The 24,010-nt window shown below is 41.0% G+C and overlaps 1 protein-coding gene across 1 annotated transcript in view; it reads right to left on the bottom strand.

Annotated features, from left to right (window-relative positions):
- LOC124775330 (dynein beta chain, ciliary-like) overlaps window positions 1-24,010 on the bottom strand; it is a 702,744-nt gene that overhangs the window by 37,060 nt on the left and 641,674 nt on the right. The window contains exon 73 of the mRNA XM_047250162.1: window positions 1,101-1,283. Coding sequence (XP_047106118.1) covers window positions 1,101-1,283 — 183 coding nt within the window. The remainder of the gene's footprint in view (window positions 1-1,100; window positions 1,284-24,010) is intronic.

Below are 24,010 nucleotides of genomic sequence, written 5' to 3'. Positions count from 1 at the left end.
ATGAAAACATGCACTTGAAATTCAGCAAACATTTGAAACTCGCCAATAGAGTGGGATGAAACACTTTGTTTCAAATAAATTGACTGCCTCTGTGGAAATGGTTAATAAAAGCCAAATTTCTTTAGCAAATTGACAAAAATAACGTCACTGTTCCGCGAGGCGATTAATGCTTGACTGCAAAAAAGGAGGAAATAAAATAAATTTGGCCAACCGAAACTAATAACATTTTTTAACCTACTGTAATTAAATGAATGTATTTTAATTCACTTGATAGCCCCTGGCACAGAAATCTGTTTTATTTTCATTTTGTGTGAGAGCTGTAAATGAAGAGAAAACAGCAAAATCACTAATTACAACTCAGACTGCTCTGTGCACACATCAATCTGGCAGCTTGGGCACACCAGAAATATTTTTATGGGCAGGGGCTGCTTATTACTACTGCTGATCCAGCTATCAGCCACACATCAAGTAGCCAGAAATGGGAGAAGGTACTGCTCATATGCGACTCAACTGCACATGTGCATGAGCCCACTAGCAACTGCTCAAAGGAATGTAATTAATTGTGTCGTCATGCCCATAAGAATCAGTTTCTTGTTATGAAGCATTGCACAATGCTTGTCTTTGACACATTTCGCTGTTGGCAGATGCTTGAATGTGCACTGTATTTTGTTGTGATGGCACAATTCCTTTGCAGCTTATGTTTTATTTTGGTTTTTTCCTCTCATTTATGTTCTGTTGCTGCAGCCTGCAGTAGCATGATACAGTAAAATTCTTTGTTAGAGTCAAAATTACAAAAATTTCACTGAAAACTAAAACAATGAAAAATTCTAAAATTCCTGGGTTTTTCCCTGTTTCCTCCCGAATGAAAAAATTCCTGGGTTTTCTCAGTTTTCCGAGGCGTATGTACCATGTGCATACATAAAAAATGTCTGCAAATTTTAAACTCAAGCACATTTCTGCAGCTAAATCTCACAAATAAGGGATCTTAGAACTGGGATACATATGGTATTTGTGATCTTCTGGTATGATAATACTGTGCAATAAAACTGGGACACTTCATTATAACACATCAGTGAATGTGTTTAATTATACTACCTCACCTTAAGTCCAAGATCCAGTTCCCTCAGAGATTGCTTCATTTCTGACGACAGAATATTCATTCTTTCACATTCTTGGAATGCAACTATTATATAGGGTGTTCTCTCTTCTACTTTAGCCATAATTTCAGCTATGTTAAAGCCTTCAGGTAGTTTGTCTAATATATCATCGAGAACCTGCTTAACCTGCACAAGGAAGAAAAATGCACAATGTTAACTTGTTATCAAAGCTTTAATGTAAAGCGTCTGTGTAACAGTGAAGAAGTACAAATGGAAAACATCAAAATGAGTATATTTGGACCAAAATGTATGTACATTAATTACTTATACATGGTACAAAAGATGACTTCATATCTATGTACTTTTCATCAGAATTTATTATTCTTGACTCTGTTTTGCTGACATTACAGTGAGGCTTTGGATTATGTGTACCATGATGTCCTGTGCAAAAACTAAAAGGTATGCAAATAAATAATAACATTGAAACTTCCTGGCAGATTAAAACTCGGTCCCGAGTTCGAGTCTCGTTCTGGCACACAGGTTTAATCTGCTATGAAGTTTCATATCAGCGCACACTCCACTGCAGAGTGAAAATCTCATTCTGGAAACATCCCCTAAGCTGTGCCTAAGCCATGACTCCACAATATCCTTTCTTTCAGGAGTGCTAGTTCTGCAAGGTTCGCAGGAGAGCTTCTGTAAAGTTGGAAACTACGAGACGAGGTACTGGCAGAAGTAGAGCTGTGAGGGCAGGGCATGAGTCGTGCTTGGGTAGCTCAGTTGGTAGAGCACTTGCCTGCGAAAGGCATAGGTCCCGAGTTCGAGTCTCAGTTCAGCACACAGTTTTAATCTGCCAGGAAGTTTCATATCAGCGCACACTCCGCTGCAGAGTGAAAATCTCATTCTGGAAACATCCCCTCGGCTGTGGCTAAGCCACGTCTCCGCAATATCCTTTCTTTCAGGAGTGCTAGTTCTGCAAGGTTCGCAGGAGAGCGTCTGTAAAGTTTGGAAAGTAGGAGACGAGGTACTGGCAGAAGTAGAGCTGTGAGGGCAGGGCTGAGTCGTGCTTGGGTAGCTCAGTTGGTAGAGCACTTGCCTGCGAAAGGCATAGGTCCCGAGTTCGAGTCTCAGTTCAGCACACAGTTTTAATCTGCCAGGAAGTTTCATATCCGCACACACTCCGCTGCAGAGTGAAAATCTCATTCACAAATAATAACATTGATTAATTAAAAACTATGGAATAGTCTACACAGCAGGTTCTTGGTTTTCACCACAAATCTTTATAGAAAACAGTTTATCAGTCCCATACACACCACACATGGGCATTCTGAATTTGGAGCAATCAGGTACGGTGCCGCCTGTGTTCTATGTTTCTAATATACACATATAATCTTCTTAATCTTCTACTTGTAGTGTCACAGCACTGAAATCACCTTATTGAGGATCAAGGGAACCCCCCAGTGAAGATCTCAACGTTCAGTCCAGGAATTCATGTCATGCAGCCACTAGTACTCAGGTAACAATCTTGGTGTATTACTTTATAGGGTACACATATTGCAGTAATTCGCTGGTTAATACACCTACTGCCCACAGTGGACATTAGTTGGGCCACTATGGCAAGTGTAATGTGTGCCAACATTCAAACAGCACGCCCACAGCTACCAGAGGTGGCCGCCAGGGACAGCTTAGTCACTGACTGCAGTCGCTTGATGCTCTGCACATATGAAGCATGACTCCAGTGACACCATATGGAGATAGTGTCTTTACAAGGCCATACTTGGGCTTCTGGGCCTCCTGTTATCAAATGTATTCATTACTTGTAAATACATCTATTCTTGTTGTCACTCTGTGACCTCTACGACTGCGTGTTTCCTCAGTTTCCAATTAGAACACAAGTGGTGATGAGTGAGGATAGGATGTTTGTGTGTTTCAGGTCCTATGAGTTTTCTTCCATTTGGCTCTTGCATCGAGATGCTGATGCAGTCATTCCTGAAACACTCCTTCTGTTGTGGTAGTGGATCCTGTGCCCCAGCAGGTTTTTTGCATGATATAACATGGGTACCCCAACCAACTGCCGGGCTTGGCTTCTGACCAGCTTCAGAATTTTTATGTACTGTGCACCACTGCCTCTCCCTCTTGGATGGTTTTACTTTCCTGTCACTAAAAGGGATTACTTCATGTGTCACACTGCCAGCAGAACTGCACTGGGAGGTTCTCTGCTTATTACATCAAGGTCAACAGGGACTCTCTCGAACAAAACTGATGGCGAGCTGCTGTGTAATTTGCCCAGAGATTGATCAGGAGGTGGAATACCTCTTTATCTCCTGCCACAAGTGTTTGGGTTCATCAGGCAGTGCTGCGTATTGTGTTTTCACCATGGCCAGGCCCTACACAGCCTTAGGAAAGAGTCCATGTTTGTTTTGCTGGTCCTTTTTCAGACACTTTCTGGTTATTGGCCATTGATGCTTTCTCTCTTTTCCCTCATGTTGTCTGTTGTCTGATTGTGGCAGCAGACGCAACTGTCAAGGCTGTGTTGAAGATATACTCCATAGAAGGCTTGTCTTGCACCCTAGTTTTGGACAGTGGTCCTCAATTTGTCGTGCAGTCTTTCACAGACTTTTGTACAGACAAAGGCATTTGCCATGTCACAGTACTCCCTCCTTCCATGTGAAGCCAAACTGCAAATCAGAATGCCTAGTTTGAACATTTAAGATGCAGATGCGCAAGTACGTAGATAATTTCCTGGCCGAGGAGGCTCTGACATTTATTAAGCTCTTACAGAACAACTCCAATTGGGGAAAGAGTCCCATCAAGCTCTTCCACAGCTGTCAGCCATGACTGCTGCTCACCCTCTTGTTGCCAGGCAGGCGCCAGTTTTGTTAATGTTCACACTCGGTGCACTAGTCTAGGCCTTGGGTTTTGGATAGTCTACTCATTGGATTGTGGCCATTATTCACAGCCAGCACTGTCACTGTGTCTTCATGGTTCACACTGAAGATAGACCTGCTGCATGCCACAAGAATCAGCTGCATCCTAGGACGGTCATCAGGCCCCCTTCTTAGGCTGTTGGCACAACACCTTGTTCTTCGTCGGTCCTGGATACTCCTGGGCTCAGGCAGGCCTGTCCATGCTCCACTGGATGGCAATCAGGGCTTCGGTACCACTGATGGTGAGTTTGCTTCTTGCAGCTGGTGCTAGCACCTTACACTGCACTGAGTCAGTGCCACCATCCATGGGCATGGAAGCTGCGTCTTTGTTGCCAAAGCCTCTCCTCTCCAGACCCCTGTTGTTACTGCCTGTACTGACACCCATCATTGTGGACTTGGATGATCAGATGACTACTGCCACCCTGTCACTGGCCTTGTCCACCTGCCATCCCACGATCTGCGGGTGGTAGGGGTTCCTTCGTGCCGATCACTTTCGGCCATAAGTGCCAGTCCAAACAGATCAACAGCTTCTTGTCCCTTTGGCTGTCACCATCATGGACACCACAGAACCACAGATGTCTCTGCAGTCACAGCAGCACAGACAGCAACACCTAGTCCTCCCCCCACCCCCTCCCCCCAAAGGAGGAGTAGTGTAGTAACCCGCCGGTTACCACACCTACTACCCACAGGGGACATGAATCAGGCCATGGCAAGAGTGTATGCTGACATTCAAACAGTGCCCTCACAGGCACGTGGGGTGGCCGCCCAGTCACTCATTGGAGTCACCCATTTCACTGTGTGCACACAGCATGACTCCAGTGGCACCAAGTGGAGACAATGTCTTTATAAGGCCATACACAGAACTCCAGGGCCCACAGTTGTCAAATATTTTCATTATTTGTAACTACAACCAGTCTATTCCTGCTGTTGTTTCTCAGTGATTTAATAAACCATAACTGTTTTATGACTGCATGTTTCCTTGTGTTCCTAGTTAGAACAAATGTGGGTGAGCTGCTCACCAGCTTGCATTCCAGATAGTTTGTTTAGTCAAAGTCTACAACCAACTCAATTACATGTATTACAGGTTTCACAAAAAATCACTGCTGGAGATCTTAAGGCTCTGCTAAGCCTTGGTCAGCATGTAAACTGGTCATATTGATCCCAGGCTTGAGATTCAGAATCACGTATGTTCGGGCTGAGACTGCTGTAAGTACAGCCCTGCTGAGGTTTATTAATAATTTAAAAGTCATGAAGACCTCTCACCAAATAGTAGAAGCACTGAGTCGTCAATAGGCAAACAGACAAAAAAAGAAAATTTGTAGCTTTTGTAAAAAATACTTTGACCCTATGGAGGCACAGAGGTGTGTGTGTGTGTGTGTGTGTGTGTGTGTGTGTGTGTGTGTGTGCATGTTCTATAGCTCCTCATCAAAGGATTTATTCTGAAACCTTGCAAGTTCTCTTTCTCATTTGTGTGTGCCTTGATGACTCAATGCTTCTGCTATTCAGTGAGTGATCTCCTTCTAAATTACTTACATTCTGCACACAACTACCTTACTATATCTGATGAGGTTTAGCACTGTTCAGGTGTCTTGCTGAATGAAAGTCCTCAAAAGCTAGTATAACATGTGTATGGTAGAATGAGGCTCTACTGCCGTAGGTGAGAGATTACTGGGAACCCAGTAAATGGCTTCAGTCCAAGAGATGCACATGGATATTTAAGTACCAACAGTTTGCTACATAGTGTTTGATTAAATAGATAATGACATGAACTTTAAAAACCCAACTACTCCTACCAGTTTTTATTCATGGGTAACAAATTGTAAAATTCTAGGACAAGAAAACAGGTTAGTAAAGTTTAAAGTGGGTGTTACATAACACTAAACTGGATACAGTAGATGTGGCGAGAACTGCGATTTGGGAGGAGGTGGTTCTGGGTTGGAAGATGTGTACTGCCGTAGGTGAGAGATTACTGGGAACCCAGGAAATGGCTTCAGTCCAAGAGATGCACATGGATATTTAAGTACCAACAGCTTGCTACATAGTGTTTGATTAAATAGATAATGACATGAACTTTAAAAACCCAACTACTCCTACCAGTTTTTATTCATGGGTAACAAATTGCAAAATTCTAGGACAAGAAAACAGGTTAGTAAAGTTTAAAGTGGGTGTTACATAACACTAAACTGGATACAGTAGATGTGGCGAGAACTGCGATTTGGGAGAAGGTGGTTCTGGGTTGGAAGGTGTGTACACACCCTAAAACCATTTATTTCTTCAAACACTGAAATCCCCACTCCAAGATGGTTTGTACCCACTTCCAAACTATGCATATACAATTATTCCACAAAATATAACATCCTCTTAACAAATTTAAACCTTTGCATAATTTGTAAAAGCTCAAATATAAAAACAGGAAATTATATCTAAAAACAAAGATGATGTGACTTACCAAACGAAAGCGCTGGCACGTCGATAGACACACAAACAAACACAAACATACACACAAAATTCAAGCTTTCGCAACAAACTGTTGCCTCATCAGAAAGAGGGAAGGAGAAGGAAAGACGAAAGGATATGGGTGTTAAGGGAGAGGGTAAGGAGTCATTCCAATCCCGGGAGCAGAAAGACTTACCTTAGGGGGAAAAAAGGACGGGTATACACTCGCACACACACACACGGGATATGTGTGACAGATTTCGTGAATATGTTAGTGACAGTGATGATATTAACGAAGTACTGAATATTGGATTATTATCTTCTGTGCTGAAAGAAAGTGTTCTGTGCTAAATGTGTTCAAGTTTAGGAGTGGGACTAGAGATAACAAAGCACTTTGGTTTAGCTTGTGAAATGAAGATAATCTGTGCATGTTGCAAGTATCAAGTGACTTTCTACAATTCACATGCCAGTCTCTTTGGTGAAAATGGACGATCTAGAGTGTTTGATGTGAATGTTCGACTTGTGTACGGTCTTCGATCCATTGGAAAAGGGTCTGCTGCTGCCTCTTCCAATGAATACCCTCAACACAGCCTGTGCCCAAAAGATTCCTGGTGCAAATATAATGCAAAAAAGGACTATGATCACAAACATGGTTTGCCAGCAGCTGTGATAAATGCAATAAAACCAATTTTTCATGACTTAGCACAGCCAGAATTGTTACACAAATGTCTACACGGAAAGACGCAGAATCCTAATGTGAGCGAAAAGAGCGTAAACAATTTGATTTGGAAAGTGATTCCTAAAAGGGTGTTTCTAAGCATAAAAACACTGCACTTTGGCATTTATGATGCAATAGCAACCTACAACCAAGGGGACAGTGTGAAGTGTGAAGTTCTGAAGGCATTAGGATTTACAGCTGGGGTGAACACTGTACGAGCACTAAGAAATACTGACAGAAAAAGGATAAGAGGAGCAGAAAGAAGAGAAAGGCATATGAAGTATGATGGAACAACAGGCCAGAAAAGAAGACAGAAGAGGAAGCTTTTGGAGGATGAAGAAGAAGACCCTGATAATCCATCCTATAGTGCAGGAATGTATTGAGAAACTTTGATAGCCATTTCCTGTAAATTAAAATTTTTTGAATATAAGGAACATTTTCTAAAAATCCACTCAAGCTAGAGAGAGGAAATTTTTATACAGCACTCCTAGTGGTCAAACTTACATTGTAACACAGCCATTTGGCAATATGTTCAGTAGTTTTATTTCAGTTTAATTATAAAGCAATTATTTGTAAAAAAATTTGGGTCATTTATAAAAAAAATAATTGGAAGGAAACTAAAAAAGATACTCCAAAATCCCTCTGTCATAACTGCAATACTAAACCACTCTATATGTAAAAAAAAATTCAAATTTTTCTATTTGGTAGTTTATTCATAAATGTTCCTCAAACTTAGTGATTTTAACATGGGCAGCATAAGCACCTCTGGCTCCCCTTAAAAACAATTTTCCTGTGGGAATTTTCTGATGTGATACAAGGAATGAGAGAGCATGTAAATTAGTAGAATTTGCTGAGAAGAACAACATGCTTTTCCCTAACGTATACTTGCAGAAAAAAAATAAATTGAAAACTGGTTTGGTGAGGACCAAATGGAACTAATGTGAAAGTTAGTAATTTGTATTAGTAAGGTTGTTAATGACACAAAACTCAGTGCCCAGTCACTCACAGATAAGACAGGAAATAAAACTGAAGGTGGCAAAGCAAAAGCAGAAACGCTTAACTCTGATTACAAATGTTCTTTTGTTGTTGTTGTTGTTGTTGTTATGGTCTTCATACCAGAGATTGGTTTGATGCAGCTCTCCATGCTACTCTATCCTGTGCAAGCTTCTTCATCTCCAAGTAAATACTGCACCCTACATCCTTCTAACTCTGCTTAGTGTATTCATCTCTTGGTCTCCCTCTACAATTTTTACCCTCCACACTGCCCTCCAATACTAAATTGGTGATTCCTTGATGCCTCAGAACATGCCATACCAACTGATCCCTTCTTCTAGTCAAGTTGTGCTACAAATTCCTCTTCTCCCCAATTCTATTCAGCACCTTCTCATTAGTTACGTGATCTACCCAACTAATCTTCAGCATTCTTCTGTAGCACCACATTTCAAAAACTTATATTTTCTTCTTGTCTAAACTATTTATCATCCATGTTTCACATCCATACATGGCTACACACCATGCAGATATTTTTAAAAAAAGACTTCCAGAGACTTAAATCTATACTCGATGTTAACAAATTTCTCTTCTTCAGAAACGCTTTTCTTGCCACTGCCAGTCTACATTTTATATCTTCTCTACTTCGACCATCATCAATCATTTTACTGCCCAATAGGAAAACTCATCTACTACTTTAAGTGTCTCATTTCCTAATCTAATTCCCTCAGCATCACCTAATTTAATTAGTCTACATTCCATTATCATTGTTTTGCTTTTGTTGATGTTCATCTTATATCCTCCTTTCAAGACACTGTCCATTCCATTCAACAGCTCTTCCAGGTCCTTTGCAGTCTCTGACAGAATTACAATGTCATCAGTGAACCTCAAAGTTTTTATTTCTTCTCAATGGTTTTTAATTCCTACTCCAAATTTTCCTTTTGTTTCCTTTACTGCTTACTCTATACACAGATTGAATAACATCAGGGATAGGCTACAACCCTGTTTCACTCCCTTCCCAACCACTGCTTCCTTTTCATGCCCCTCGACTCTTATAACTGCCATCTGGTTTCTGTACAAATTGTAATAGCCTTTTGCTTCCTGTATTTGACTACCCCCACCTTCAGAATTTGAAAGAGAGTATTCCAGTCAACATTGTCAAAAGCTTTCTCTAAGTCTGCAAATGCTAGAAAAATAGATTTGCCTTTCCTTAATCTATCCTCTAAGATAAGTCATAGGGTCAGTACTGCCTAATGGGTTCGAGCTTTTCTGCAGAATCTGAACGGATCTTCCCCAAGGTCTGCTTCTACCAGTTTTTCCATTTGTCTATAAAGAATTCATGTCAGTATTTTACAGCCATGACTTATTTAGCTAACAGTTCGGTAATTTTCACACCTGTCAACACGCGCTTTCTTTGGGATTGGAATTATTATATTCTTCTTGAAGTCTGAGGATATTTCACCTGTCTCATACATCTTGCTTTCCTTTGCAAAGAAAAATCCAGGAGTATTGCCCCACTTTAATTCTCACACCACTGAAAAAATTTGTGGAATAGATATTAGTGTCAGTGACATTGAGAAACAGCTGAAATTGTTAAAACTGAAAAAAGCTCCAGGACCCAATGCAATCCCTATCAAATTCTATAATGAATTTGCATCTGAGTTAGCCCACTTTAATGATTATATACTGTAAAATCTTCAAACAAAAAACCGCACCTATTATTTGAAAGAAAGCACAGGCCACACCCATGTACAAGAGGGGTACCAGAGGTGAGCCACAAAACTATAATCCAGTATCCTTAAAATTGAACCTTAGAATAGATTCTAAGCTCAAATGTAATGAGGTATCTATCAAATGACATAATTTGGGACCACAAGCATGGATTCTGAAAACACAGATCATGTGAAACATTACTTGCACTTTCCCCACATAAAACACTGAAAGTCACAGATCAAGGCAGTCAGTCAGATGCAGTATTCCCTGACTTCCAAAAAGCACTTCACTCAGTACCACATCTATACTTATTGTCGAAAGTACAACTGTTTGGTATATCAAATGAAATTTGTGGCTCAACTGAGGACTTTTTTGTATGGTGGATGCAGCAGTTTATCTTGGATGGAGAGTCACCAAAAGATGTAGAAGTAACTTTGAGTGTGCCCCAAAGAAGTTTGTTCAGTGCATTTCCATTCACGTTGTATAGTAATGACCTTGCCAACAATATTAACAGTAACCTCATACTTTTCACAGATGACCCTGATAATATTTGAAGTGGTCAAAAATTGGTAACTTGCTTTAGATGTTCATAAATGTAAAACTGTGCACTTCACAAAATGAACAAATGTAGTGTCCCATGACCATAACATTGTGAGTCAGAATTGGTATCAGTTAACTGATTGAAATACCTGGGTATAACAGTTTGTATGGATGTGGAATGGAATGATCAAATAGGCTACCCATAGATAAAGCAGGTGGCAGACTGCAGTTCACTGGCAGAATACTAGGGAAATGCAATCAGTCTACAAAGGAGATTGCATAAAAAACATTCGCATAACCCATCACAGAATATTGGTCTAGTATGTGGGACTTTTACCAAATAGAACTAATATGGTACATTGAATTGATACAAAGAAGGGCTGCATGAATGGTCACAGGTTTATTCACCCCTTGGGAGAGTTCACAAAGATGCTGAAGAAATGGAACTGGCAGATGCTTAAACATAGATGCAAACTATCCCATGAAAAGGTAGTTAAATAACTTTCTAGAGACAACTTGAAGTGACAAATCTAAATGTATTTAGAAAAATCTGAGAACATACTACAACCACACTCTATCATTCCCATAGGGATTGTGAAGACAATACTACACTAATTACAGCATGCACAGAGGCATTTAGGCAATCATTCTTCCTGCAACTTGTACATGAATAGAATACAAGAAAGTCCTGATTATTGGTACAACAGGTCATACTCTCTGCCACACACTTCAAGTGGTTTGCAGAGTATAGATGGAGATGGAGATCTCCTCATTTAAGATGGAAGATGGCAAGGAAACTAACAGAGATAAAAATGTGGAAGTGTTCCACGACTTCTTTAAATGTTTGTATAGTTCAAGGGAATTAGAAATATAGTTCGAGGGAATTAGAAATTCAGATGGTTAATAATAAAGATCAGCATATTTTAGAATTGATGCCAGATGAGTTGTGTAAAGAGATTAGAGATATGAAGAAAGGAATGACACCTGGAAATTCTGGCATTTCAATGCAGATTACTAAAGGAGAAGGAAAATTAACACAAAAGGATATCAAAATGTCTGCAGAAGAAGACAATTTCTAAAAACTGAAACAATGCAGCAATTATTCTAATTTATAAAAAAGAGAATAGACATGCCACAAAAACTACAGAACTGCTCTTTCTGTAATATTCCAGATTTCACTAAAATTATCATAAATCTCACAAAACATTAGATTTTAATCAGGCAAAGCCCTATTCTGTCTTTATAAATAGATAAAGTAAGTATGAATACGTAGGAGAATTCTGGTAGAATGCAAATAATTTATAAGTAAAGGAGACCACTCACATGATGTGTATCCAGCCAGCACAATATGAGGGTACAGAGGTGGGTGTGTGCACGAATATTTATACTCTAGCTACATACAGCAAAGTGTATCATTTTTGACGTGTCTCCTGTACCATAATCACATGATTTGTAAGTATATGTTATGAGACTAATAAATCACAATTCACAATTTTGACTCAGCATTACAAAATCTGCACTGATAGACCTTGTGAAGGACCAAATTGATACAACAATATTATGAAAAGGATACTACAGGTAGAAATATCAACAATGTAGGAAAAGACAAATTACTACTCAGGCATTCCAGCTCGGGGTGCTGAAGTTGGTGGTCATGTGAGCATGAATGCTTCCTTGTGTGTATGAATGGTGTGTGTTTCTCTTTTGCTGATGAAGGCTATGGCCAAAAGCTTTATAAGTGTCTTTTAGTTGTGTCTGTCTGCAACTTAACATGACTGTTTTACAGTAAGTAACAATCTGTCTTTTTCTACATTGTTGTTACGAAAATGATAGATTGCTACTCACTGTAAAAATGACACATTTAAATGCAGACAGGCACAACGAAAAGACTGTTACACATAAGCTCTCATCCAAATCTTCTTTAGAAAAGAGAAACACACACACACACACACACACACACACACACACACACACAAACACACACACACACACTTTCACACAAGCAAGCACACCTCATACTCACATGATTGCTTCCTTTAGCCACTCTGACCTGACTGCAACTGGAAAATGTTGAATGGGATCAACAAGTTAGAACACGGCAGAGGAGGGGGAGGGGTAACAGGGTGTGGGTGGGCGAAGAGGAAGTGGCACTGTCTGGCAGAGTGTGTAGAGACTAGAGGTGGCAGGACAGGGCTGACAGGTGTACTGCTGGGAGGCTGTGGGGGAAGGAGTGGTGGGGGAAAATGAGGATTGGAAAGGAGAGGAACAAAGATGGGGAAAAGACTGATGAATGTCTGAGCAGAGAGCAACGCACACTGAGGGTGAGGAGAGGTGAATTGAGTGGAGGTGAAAGGACAAAGGGAGTGGAAACAGTTGGGTGAAGGTGGTGGGACATTAGGTTACCGTAGGTTGAGGCCGGGATGATTTTGGGAGCGGAGAATGTGTTGAAAGAACAACTCACATCTCTGCAGCTCAGGAAAGCTAGTGATGGAGTGGAGCATACAGATGGGATGGGTTTCAAGCAGTCATAGAGATCAAGTATGTTACATACAGCTGCATGTTGTGCTACAACATATTACATGTTGCACATTGTGCACAACATTCAGTTGCACATACTAACCAGTACACTATATCACATGCACTAGAGTTCAGGGTATTGTTCCCTCTTCTAGAGAAACTGCAACCCACTGTTTCAGGAGGCTGACTACAGGTGTGTCTTGATCTTTTCCATGACCCTCTGTATAAAGGCATTGGCAGATCCTTGCAGTCTGGTCATATTCTTCTCTATGATCAGCACTGAAGGTAACCTCTGCCATCATAGTTTTGCAACTGCCGAGTATAACCTCATCTGGAGAATACGGATGACATGTATGTGCCTTTGTTTTCTTGATGAAGGATCATAATCCCCAACTTCATATGTGATTTCTGACAAGGAACGAAGCATATGATATGGCCCAAAGTAGCTCTCAAGTAACTTTTCCAATAGTCTCACTTTCTGCAGAGGTATAAATATCTGTACTAAGTCTCCCATGCTGTAACTCACTGGGCACTGCTTGGAATTATAGTGCTCTTGGTCTTTGTCCTGGATGTTCAGGGTCTGGATTCAAGCCAGGTGCTTTGTCTCTTCAGTTCCAGTGTGAGGTATTTCACATTGGCACCTGAGTATCATCAGGTGGGAAACAAGAATAGTGTAAGCACTGTTATTTTGTCCTTGTGACCTTGGAGCAGAAAGGACAGTGTGACTTGATTCACTGTGTTGTATGCGAATGTCATGATGAGAAGTATTGTATCCCAATCTCTGTTGACATCAATGTACATTGGAAGCTTATCTACCAACATCTTATTGAATTGGTCTGTGAGAATGTTCATCTGTGCATGGTAGGTAGTCGTTATCCTCTGGATGATGTCACACCATGAAATTTTCTCTGACACTAGTTTTACTGGAAAACTTTTCCATGAGCAGGTATCATCACACGGGGTACTCTGTGTTTCAAAATAATGTCTTCAATAAGGAACTTTTCGGTTCCTGGAGCTTCAGCAGTCGACACAGGTTTGTTTACAACACTAACCAGTGAGATACTCAGTGCAAACTGTTATCCATTGAGTCCCATGTATCGACTTTGGAAACTACCTGCAGAGGTCGATTCCAATTTGGTAGAATGGTGCTGCTGCAGGTGAGATTGCTACCAGATGCCCTTGAGGTAACTGTGGCAGGTGCTTTTGTTGTTAACATTCCTTACAGTGGCTCACATAGCGCTTAACAGATTGGTACACATGTGGCTAGAGACACCAGCATGTGATTTTGTCTAGAGTCTTCACGAATCCCAGGTGAGCAGATGTTGGAGCATCATGGAAATACTTCAGGAACTCTTCCTATCAGATCATAGTCTCCCATATAATGTTCCATTTATTAATTGTAATCCTCCTTTGATAGGTTTCACATTTTTTCAAGACTTCTATGGTTTTCAGCAATGCGAGATCCTCCCCCATATTCAGAAATACCATCACATAATGCAGCCGTGAGTGGTGTTTTGTCCACACTTCTGCTTTCTGCCAAGGGATCCCCATGAAAGGCAGCTAGCATCCTTGTACTTGCATCCATTTTCATGCGATATATATTCAGAAAGTAAGTATACTGTGACCGTAATGGGCTGTGGACTTTTGCTTTTTGAGTGTTGGTAACAATGAGAGGTAGAAGAGGATACCATGACCAGAGTGAGTATCACAGGCAAACGGTAATGTGAAAATTCATGTTGCAGCATCCAGGTGCATGAAAGATGTCAGTAAGAAAACTGCCAGTGCGAGCCACGTACTGTGACAAATGGTTCAAATGGCTCTGAGCACTATGGGACTTAACATCTATGGTCATCAGTCCCCTAGAACTTAGAACGACTTAAACCTAACTAACCTAAGGACAGCACATAACACCCAGTCATCATGGGGCAGAGAAAATCCCTGACCCCGCCGGGCATCAAACCCGGAAACCCGGGCGTGGGAAGCGAGAACGCTACCGCACGACCACGAGCTGCGGACCCATGTACTGTGACCTGCTTCCTACTCACAAAAGGATTAACACTACCAAAGTTTTTTTTGAGAGTCAAAATAGTTCATGGTGAAGATGTTGTGAACAGAAAAAGTGTGTTTAAGGGGTGCATGGAATTTAATGGAGGCAGAAGAAATGTTCATGATGAATATACGACTGGGAGATATTCCATTTTGACTGATGAGTTGGTACAAAAAATCAAGGGAACTGTTCTTAAAGACTGCCAATTGAGAGTGGATGAAATTTCTGCAGTGGTTCCACAACTTTCTTCTATGAGACGCTCACAGAAATGCTGGGATATTGGAAACTGTGGACAAGATGAGTCCCAAAACAGCTCACAGAGCAGCACAAGAAAAACTGGATCAACAGCACTCACGAGTTTCTTGACTGACTTGAATTGGAAGGTGATGATTCTCTGAGCTCTACTGTGACTGAAGAAGAAATGTGGGTGGTTCATTACATGCCTGAGACAAAAAGATAATCACCACAGTGGTGTCTCATCAATTTTCCACCAACAAAACCACTGAAAAATCACAATTTTTGGCAAAAAAAATCATGGTCTCAGCGTTTTTGGACCAAAGGCATCATTTTGCTTGAATTTCTGCCTCAAAGGGAGACCATTAATGCACAATGATATTGCAAGACCCTCAAAAAACCGAAAAGAAGAATTCAAAACAAAAGATGGGGAATACTACTTGCAGCACAACAGCGCCCATCCTCACACAGCCTCAACCATTAAGGAGTTCTTGGACTCATTTGGTTGGGATGTTTTGAACCACTCCCAATATTCCCTTGACCCGGCACCTTCAGGTTATTATCTTTCCATCTCCCTGAAGGAATATATGAGTGGAGTTAAATTTTCCACCAACAAGCAGGTGCAAAAATAGGTTCTGAAGTGGGGGAAGGAGATGGCAGGAGAATTCTTTGAGGGATGGCATAAAGAAGCTTATGACACATCTCACCATATGCATTGATCAGATAGCAATTATGTTCAAGAATAGTCTACATATGTATCAACAGTAGCCTGTACAATTTTTTTTTTCCAAATACATTTTTTCTTAAGAAATATAAATATCTAGCACACTTACTTTCTGCATGTCTCACACACCTCACTTCTCATCTCACCAGCCAACATGATAGCTTCTTCAGGCTCATCATCATCATTTGTATGGCACACACATGTCGTACATTTATAATATGGAATGAATGTCATTGCATAAAATAAAAATAAATCGACTTAATAATGATATCTAGGTTTCTTATCCATTCCACCACTGTGACAATGGTGTAGATAAAATCATTTCATGTGCACTTATAGCACTGTAGGATGCACTCTTCTCTTATACATCTGACAGATTGTTTCAGTGTGCCACAGTCACAACTCAGAGACTCCAGAATATCTCATTTACAGAATGAGTCAGAGCACTGACCAAATCTGGTGTCAATTCTATTTAATTTGACCCACAGCTTGCTGTCAAGTTCGACATCCAGAGTACCACAGTTATGTTTCTCAAACCATTCCCATTCTTGGTAATTTTCAATGTGTTGGCAGTTCTTGTTCCAGATATCTCTTAGTTTGGTATTAGTTGTAGCTAGCTGTTCAACATAGAGTAGTGGTGGATGTCTTGAACAAAACCTATTTCTTCATAAGGCAGATATGTTGTAATGATTAGGTAGTTCTTTATTCTGCTGTATACTGTGGTAATCTCTAAGCAAAGCAGGGGCACAGTTCTGCAAATATGTGGTGGGTAGATATTGTTTGGGGAGGGGGAAGGGGGGGTGGGGCGAGCCAAGAGACAGGAGTTATTCCAACTGTACCAGTAATCTTGCACATCATATTGGTGAGCTGCACATCGATAAGGTTGGTGTAACAACTGAAGCACAATACTCTACAGCCGAAAAAACAATGCAAGAGCCAATGTATGGATAGTCTTCAATGAAGCCTCCCAGGTTGTGCCACACAGCCTCTGAATGATGTTGCTGTGAGTTTTTATATTGATCAATGTGGTCTCCAGTTGTTTTTTTACAAGATAGAATGTGATTGAGTGTGATGCTAAGATACTTAGGGTACTTGTTCTGATGGAGAATATTGCTGTCAAATTGCACCTTGAGCTCAGTGTTAGCTTGTTTGTTGTTAAGGTGAAACACACAAACCTCACTGTTACTGGCATTGGGCTTCAGACTCCATTTTTTAAAATATGAGTTATGGGCCGCTAAGTCTTCTGTTAGTGCTCCCTCTAACTGAACAAGCTCTTTTGACTGACAAGCCAGAGCAGTTTCATATGCACAGCCGAATTTCCTTGAAGGTGTTCTTGGAAGGACAGAAACATAAAGGCTGAACAGGAGAGGTGCAAGAACTGAGTCCTATGGCAGGCCATTATTTAGTTTCCTTATTGAGCTTCTATTTTCACCCAAGCAAACCTGAAAGTATCAATTCCTTATCATGTTGTTAATATGAGGTGCTGTTGTTTGGGATTTAATTATTTTCAGTGATTTGTAAATCATCCCTTCCCTCCAGGTGGTGTCATATGCTGCCATAAGGTTGATAAAGAGCACAGATGTTTTTAGTTTCTCCTGGAAATTGGTCTGTATGAAAGTTGTCAGTGCTAGTACCTGGCCATTGCAACTAGGGCGAGGCTTAAATTCCACTTATTCCATTGCAATGTGTTCTAAAATACAACCACTAATTCTATTGTAAATAATCTTTCCAAGAGCTTATACTTGCTACTGTGCAGGAAAATTGGTTAAAGCTCTGGAGGAGATCCACTGATCTGTTAGGTTTTAAGATTGCCACAATTTTTGTATTTTTCAGTTCCTTGGGAAATGTTTCTGTCTTCAAAGCAATAGAGAAGAAGTGAGTCACGAGGTTTCTGACCAGATTTATTAAAGAAGCCACTCAATTTACAGAGCAACAACCAAGCCTATCTACCAGAATATTTGAAATTCAAGTTTCCTACTGTCTGAGACCAGCAAACTTCCCTTGCAATATCAAGACCCTCTGCCAGGCACTTAAATGTGATTTGCAGAGTATCGATGTAGATGTAGAAGACTAAAAAGAAGTTCATTGAGATTTTCATTATCTCCACTTTTGTTAAACTGTTCATGTAGGTAAAAATTATATATAAAAACAAAGATGAGGTGACTTACCGAACGAAAGCGCTGGCAGGTCGATAGACACACAAACAAACACAAACATACACACAAAATTCAAGCTTTCGCAACAAACTGTTGCCTCATCAGGAAAGGAGGGGGGAAGACGAAAGGAAGTGGGTTTTAAGGGAGAGGGTAAGGAGTCATTCCAATCCCGGGAGCGGAAAGACTTACCTTAGGGGGAAAAAAGGACAGGTATACACTCGCACACACGCACATATCCATCCACACATACAGACACAAGCAGACATATTTAAAGACCTTTCCTGATGAGGCAACAGTTTGTTGCAAAAGCTTGAATTTTGTGTGTATGTTTGTGTTTGTTTGTGTGTCTATCGACCTGCCAGCGCTTTCGTTCGGTAAGTCACCTCATCTTTGTTTTTTTTTTTTTTATTTTTATATATAATTTTTCCCACATGGAATGTTTCCTTCTATTATATTGTTCATGTAGGTAGTCACATCTCTCATCCTATCTTGGGATATGTTCTCTCCTATATCCACGAGGAATATGTTTCTTAGCAGATCCAAGAACAGCTCAAGCAAAATGGCGGCAGTCTAGGGTTCTGGTGGAATGAAGCAAATATATTTTTCCAGGTGGCCCAAGAAACCCTGCCAGTTTGCCTTTCTAAAATTCCATCTAGGTTGCGGCACTGCCTTAACCAGAGGGATGGACAAGCCAATACTGAGAATAAAAGGTCTGTGTAGGCAATGTGGGAAGCCTGACAAGACTTTTCTTGATGTAGGAATTGGCTGGCCTTCATAATCATGGGAGACAAAACAGAGGTATGGGTTAGAGTCTCTCTGCCACACAGCTAATCAAAATGTCTCTAAATCCTTGGCTCAAAAACTAGGTAAAGGTTGTTATTTTCAGCTCAGTCAATAAGTTACTTACCACAGTCACTATTCCGTGCACACTTCCACTGGTCATGGTAGTTGTTAAAATCACCAGTATATACTCATGGATGGACTGTAATTGGCAGAACATTTGGTGGCCACTCTACATTAGGTGGTTTGAGACATTATGGATAGTGAGCTCTACAAGCTCTACTGAAACATTACAAATTTCATCAGCTTTATTTGCTGAGATTAGATGCGCATAATCAGTGCTAGCTCTAACGTAAGTAGCAACATCATAAACATTGTGGTAAGTTGCACCAATAAGCTCATAGCCATATATCCTTCCAGTTTTATGAAGTTCTTCTCCATTTGACGCGTGGGTTTCCTGGATTACAACCATGTCAGTATTCCTACTTAAAACAAATTTTGACAAGTAATCACTTTTAATTCAGTTACTTACTTTTACATTTTGTTGGCAAACAAGAACTGAAGGTCTGAGTTTTTTAGTAATTTGGTCTTGAGAAGGGCCCTTTGCTAGTATTTGGTTTCCTAGTGCACATGCAGTATTTTACTGCAGATGCTTGCTAGAGTTACACCTCTGGCTAGTCAGCATAGAGAACAGTGATGCATCACAACACTGAAAGGCTTTTTAAATAAATATGTCTGGAACTTGTTGATGGCCCAAACAACTGCAAAGCACTACCTCTCAGTTGTAGAGAACTTCTTGGACTTTCTGGAAGCATCAGCTATCACCTTATTAGCTCATTCGAAAATTTTTACTAGGACTACCCCTATCCCAAAACCACTAGCATTAATGTGCAGTTCTGCTTCAGCTTTCTCATCATACAATGCTAGAACTGAAGAAGATGCTAGCGCCTTGCAGTGTACATAGGCTTAGTTAACCATGTGAAGGTACCCATTCACCAGTGGGCAAGTGCACAACTGAAGAAAACTGCTATATGGCTCATCCACACAGGGGTTCTGTTGTATACTGCTGCATTATGCCCACATGTAAGCAACTAAAGATCATCAGGAGTCTATGAAAGCAGTCAGTGAATGGTATATGTATGTAAAATGAATAAATAGAAATAATTAAATAACTGGGAATTAAGGTAATAACCCCACAGGATAATAATGTAGGATTACAGCACCTTTGAATTTTACTGTTGATTTATTCACAGAAGACAAATTTACTTTGAGTGATGGCCCTACACAGGATAATACTATCCACATTGGTACATATGAAATTAGAAATAACTGTTTTAGCAGAATGAGCAGAGTAGTTGCAGGAAATGGCTACTCATAAACCAAAATCATTGCATAGTGCACTGAAATTCAATCAGACTGCATAACTTCCCTGAACTCCATAAATTCAGTCAACACAGTTTAACAGTCTCAAAACAACCAAATGATATACAAGCTGACTTAACTTCCAAATACGCATACATACACCTTATTCAGAACACACTTGAGCACAAGCAGTATTCTGTCTGCTCAACTAACCTTAACTCAGCAGCTCCCACTGGAAAAAGATCCAGATACCAGCCATGCACACTCTTTCCTCAGTTATATCATGTGACACGCTACCTAGATCAAATGATTCTCTACATGCCTGAACATCATTTGTTTATACAATCATTTTACAAGTTCTAAATATTCCCAGTAAATACATCATATAGTTTAGCAAAGTTCATTTAAATGTAGTTTCATTTCATTTACACGTCATATAATACATTTTCTTATTAAATTTTCAACATTGCACAAACCGGAACACCAATCACTAGTTGAAAGTGCTCCTTTACTCTTTTTTGTCAGTTCCCCACTATGTTATTTAAAAAATGTTATGAATAGCAAAGTTGTTACTCATCATATAGTGGAGATGCTGAGTCGCAGATAGGCTCAACAAAAAGCTTGTCACTAGCATTTGCATGTGCGTGTTTGTGTGTGTGCATGTGCGTGCGTGTGTGTGTGTGTGTGTGTGTGTGTGTGTGTGTGTGTGTGTGTCTGTCATCTATTCTTGACAAAGGCCTTGTTGGCTGAAAGCTTATTTGTGACAGTCTTTTTGTTGTGCCTATCTGCAACTCAGCAGCTCTGCTATGTGGTGAGTAGCAACTTTCCTTTTCACAATATTTTTACATTCCATGCTGGATTTCATGTGTTATTTAAATGTCTTATTCACACATATGAATGTGCAATTTCTCATTAAATGAACACAGACAATTAAATATTACTGTAAACTATCCATGCAGAGAGTAGCTCTTCACTTGTTTATGGATAACTTTGTTTTTTCGCACACAGCATTAGTAATCTAAGATTCTTGCTTATAATAAAGAGGTACTTTAATTTACCCTAATTCCACACATATTCATTTGTTAGCAGATTTCATGTGTTAAGAGTTGCTACATTCTGTACACAGACAATGTGTTAGTCATCATTGTCATAGTTGTTAAATGATTTTAAACACAACTGTCAATAAGAACAATTTATTTTGTATAAGTGGTACAATCATGGCGACAGTTTTATAGGAACAAATACAGCCAGAATCTCACCATTTTAGCACACTGTTCCCCCTCTCCCCTCATCGAAAATTCCCTGCAACACCTGCTCAGTCTGGACTTATATGTGTTGCTTGGCAATCACATCACAACATTCCACTATATTTATTACTCAACAGCAGACGACACAGGGCTGTCACTCCCAAGGCTGTCACACTATGTGACACTGTGCCCCTTAACTTACAGCCTCCTTAAGGGCAAGAAAAGATCTTTCTTGCACCTCGATCCAGGAAAATTTGGTGTCTTTCTTCAGTAGTTCTTGCAAGGGATATGCCTTGGTACAGAAGTCCTTTATGAATTGCCAGTACAGGCATATTCTGAGAAAACTTCTCACATCATGAATGTGTCAAGGAGTCTGAAAATTTGTGATTGCTATTATTTTCTCTGCATCAGGATGAACTCCATCACCATTAGCTAGGTGCCCCAAGACTTTCTTTGGTAACAAAGACACACTTTCAGATTCAAATGGAGATCAAGTCTGAACACACTTCAACATAGTTGTTAGGCAGCTTAGATGTTCTTCAGATATCTTCAAAGAAATGACAATGTCAACCAAACAGCAAAGACATGTCTTCCAATTAAGATGCAAAGGTCTATCACGCTGTCCACAGCCAGGTGGAGGGGGCACTAATATTATGACAGCCACAATATCTCTACATTCTGCCAGATGATGATAAGTGTGACACACTTTTAAATGTCATGATATTTTAACATTCTCACCTGGTCGGAAACCCAAGAGCTTTTCATCAATAGTTAGTTAGTTAGCTAATTACATGTTCCATGGATCATCTGAATGATTCTTTTAATGAAATGATGTGGAATGAGTCAGTTTACAGAATACGTATACATCATTAGTGTTAACATTAATGAACACATTATTATTATTATTATTACTGCTCACTTTTATACCATCAATAGTTTCTTTCTAAGTGATCAATTACTCCAGAGAATGATTCCGCATGACATTATTGAGTGGAATAATCAAAATATTTCAGTATACACTCCTGGAAATTGAAATAAGAACACCGTGAATTCATTGTCCCAGGAAGGGGAAACTTTATTGACACATTCCTGGGGTCAGATACATCACATGATCACACTGACAGAACCACAGGCACATAGACACAGGCAACAGAGCATGCACAATGTCGGCACTAGTACAGTGTATATCCACCTTTCACAGCAATGCAGGCTGCTATTCTCCCATGGAGATGATCGTAGAGATGCTGGATGTAGTCCTGTGGAACAGCTTGCCATGCCATTTCCACCTGGCGCCTCAGTTGGACCAGCGTTCGTGCTGGACGTGCAGACCACGTGAGACGACGCTTCATCCAGTCCCAAACATGCTCAATGGGGGACAGATCCGGAGATCTTGCTGGCCAGGGTAGTTGACTTACACCTTCTAGAGCACGTTGGGTGGCACGGGATACATGCGGACGTGCATTGTCCTGTTGGAACAGCAAGTTCCCTTGCCGGTCTAGGAATGGTAGAACGATGGGTTCGATGACGGTTTGGATGTACCATGCACTATTCAGTGTCCCCTCGACGATCACCAGTGGTGTACGGCCAGTGTAGGAGATCGCTCCCCACACCATGATGCCGGGTGTTGGCCCTGTGTGCCTCGGTCGTATGCAGTCCTGATTGTGGCGCTCACCTGCACGGCGCGAAACACGCATACGACCATCATTGGCAGCAAGGCAGAAGTGACTCTCATCGCTGAAGACGACACGTCTCCATTCGTCCCTCCATTCACGCCTGTCGCGACACCACTGGAGGTGGGCTGCACGATGTTGGGGCGTGAGCGGAAGACGGCCTAACGGTGTGCAGGACCGTAGCCCAGCTTCATGGAGACGGTTGCGAATGGTCCTCGCCGATACCCCAGGAGCAACAGTGTCCCTAATTTGCTGGGAAGTGGCGGTGCGGTCCCCTACGGCACTGCGTAGGATCCTATGGTCTTGGCGTGCATCCGTGCGTCGCTGCGGTCCGGTCCCAGGTCGACGGGCACGTGCACCTTCCGCCGACCTCTGGCGACAACATCGATGTACTGTGGAGACCTCACGCCCCACGTGTTGAGCAATTCGGCGGTACGTCCACCCGGCCTCCCGCATGCCCACTATACGCCCTCGCTCAAAGTCCGTCAACTGCACATATGGTTCACGTCCACGCTGTCGCGGCATGCTACCAGTGTTAAAGACTGCGATGGAGCTCCGTATGCCACGGCAAACTGGCTGACACTGATGGCGGCGGTGCACAAATGTTGTGCAGCTAGCGCCATTTGACGGCCAACACCACGGTTCCTGGTGTGTCCGCTGTGCCGTGCGTGTGATCATTGCTTGTACAGCCCTCTCGCAGTGTCCGGAGCAAGTATGGTGGGTCTGACACACCAGTGTCAATGTGTTCTTTTTTCCATTTCCAGGAGTGTACATTGGGAAAGATTACATCCACACATACAGCACCTCTACTGGAAGAAAATGCTCTGCAGCTTCAAACAGCTGCAGAAAGAATAT

This window comes from Schistocerca piceifrons, chromosome 2 (genome assembly GCF_021461385.2).
Source record: "Schistocerca piceifrons isolate TAMUIC-IGC-003096 chromosome 2, iqSchPice1.1, whole genome shotgun sequence".
Taxonomy (NCBI): Eukaryota; Metazoa; Arthropoda; class Insecta; order Orthoptera; family Acrididae; genus Schistocerca; species Schistocerca piceifrons.
Note: the sequence above shows the minus strand (reverse complement) of the source record. Positions and strands in the feature narration are given on the sequence as shown.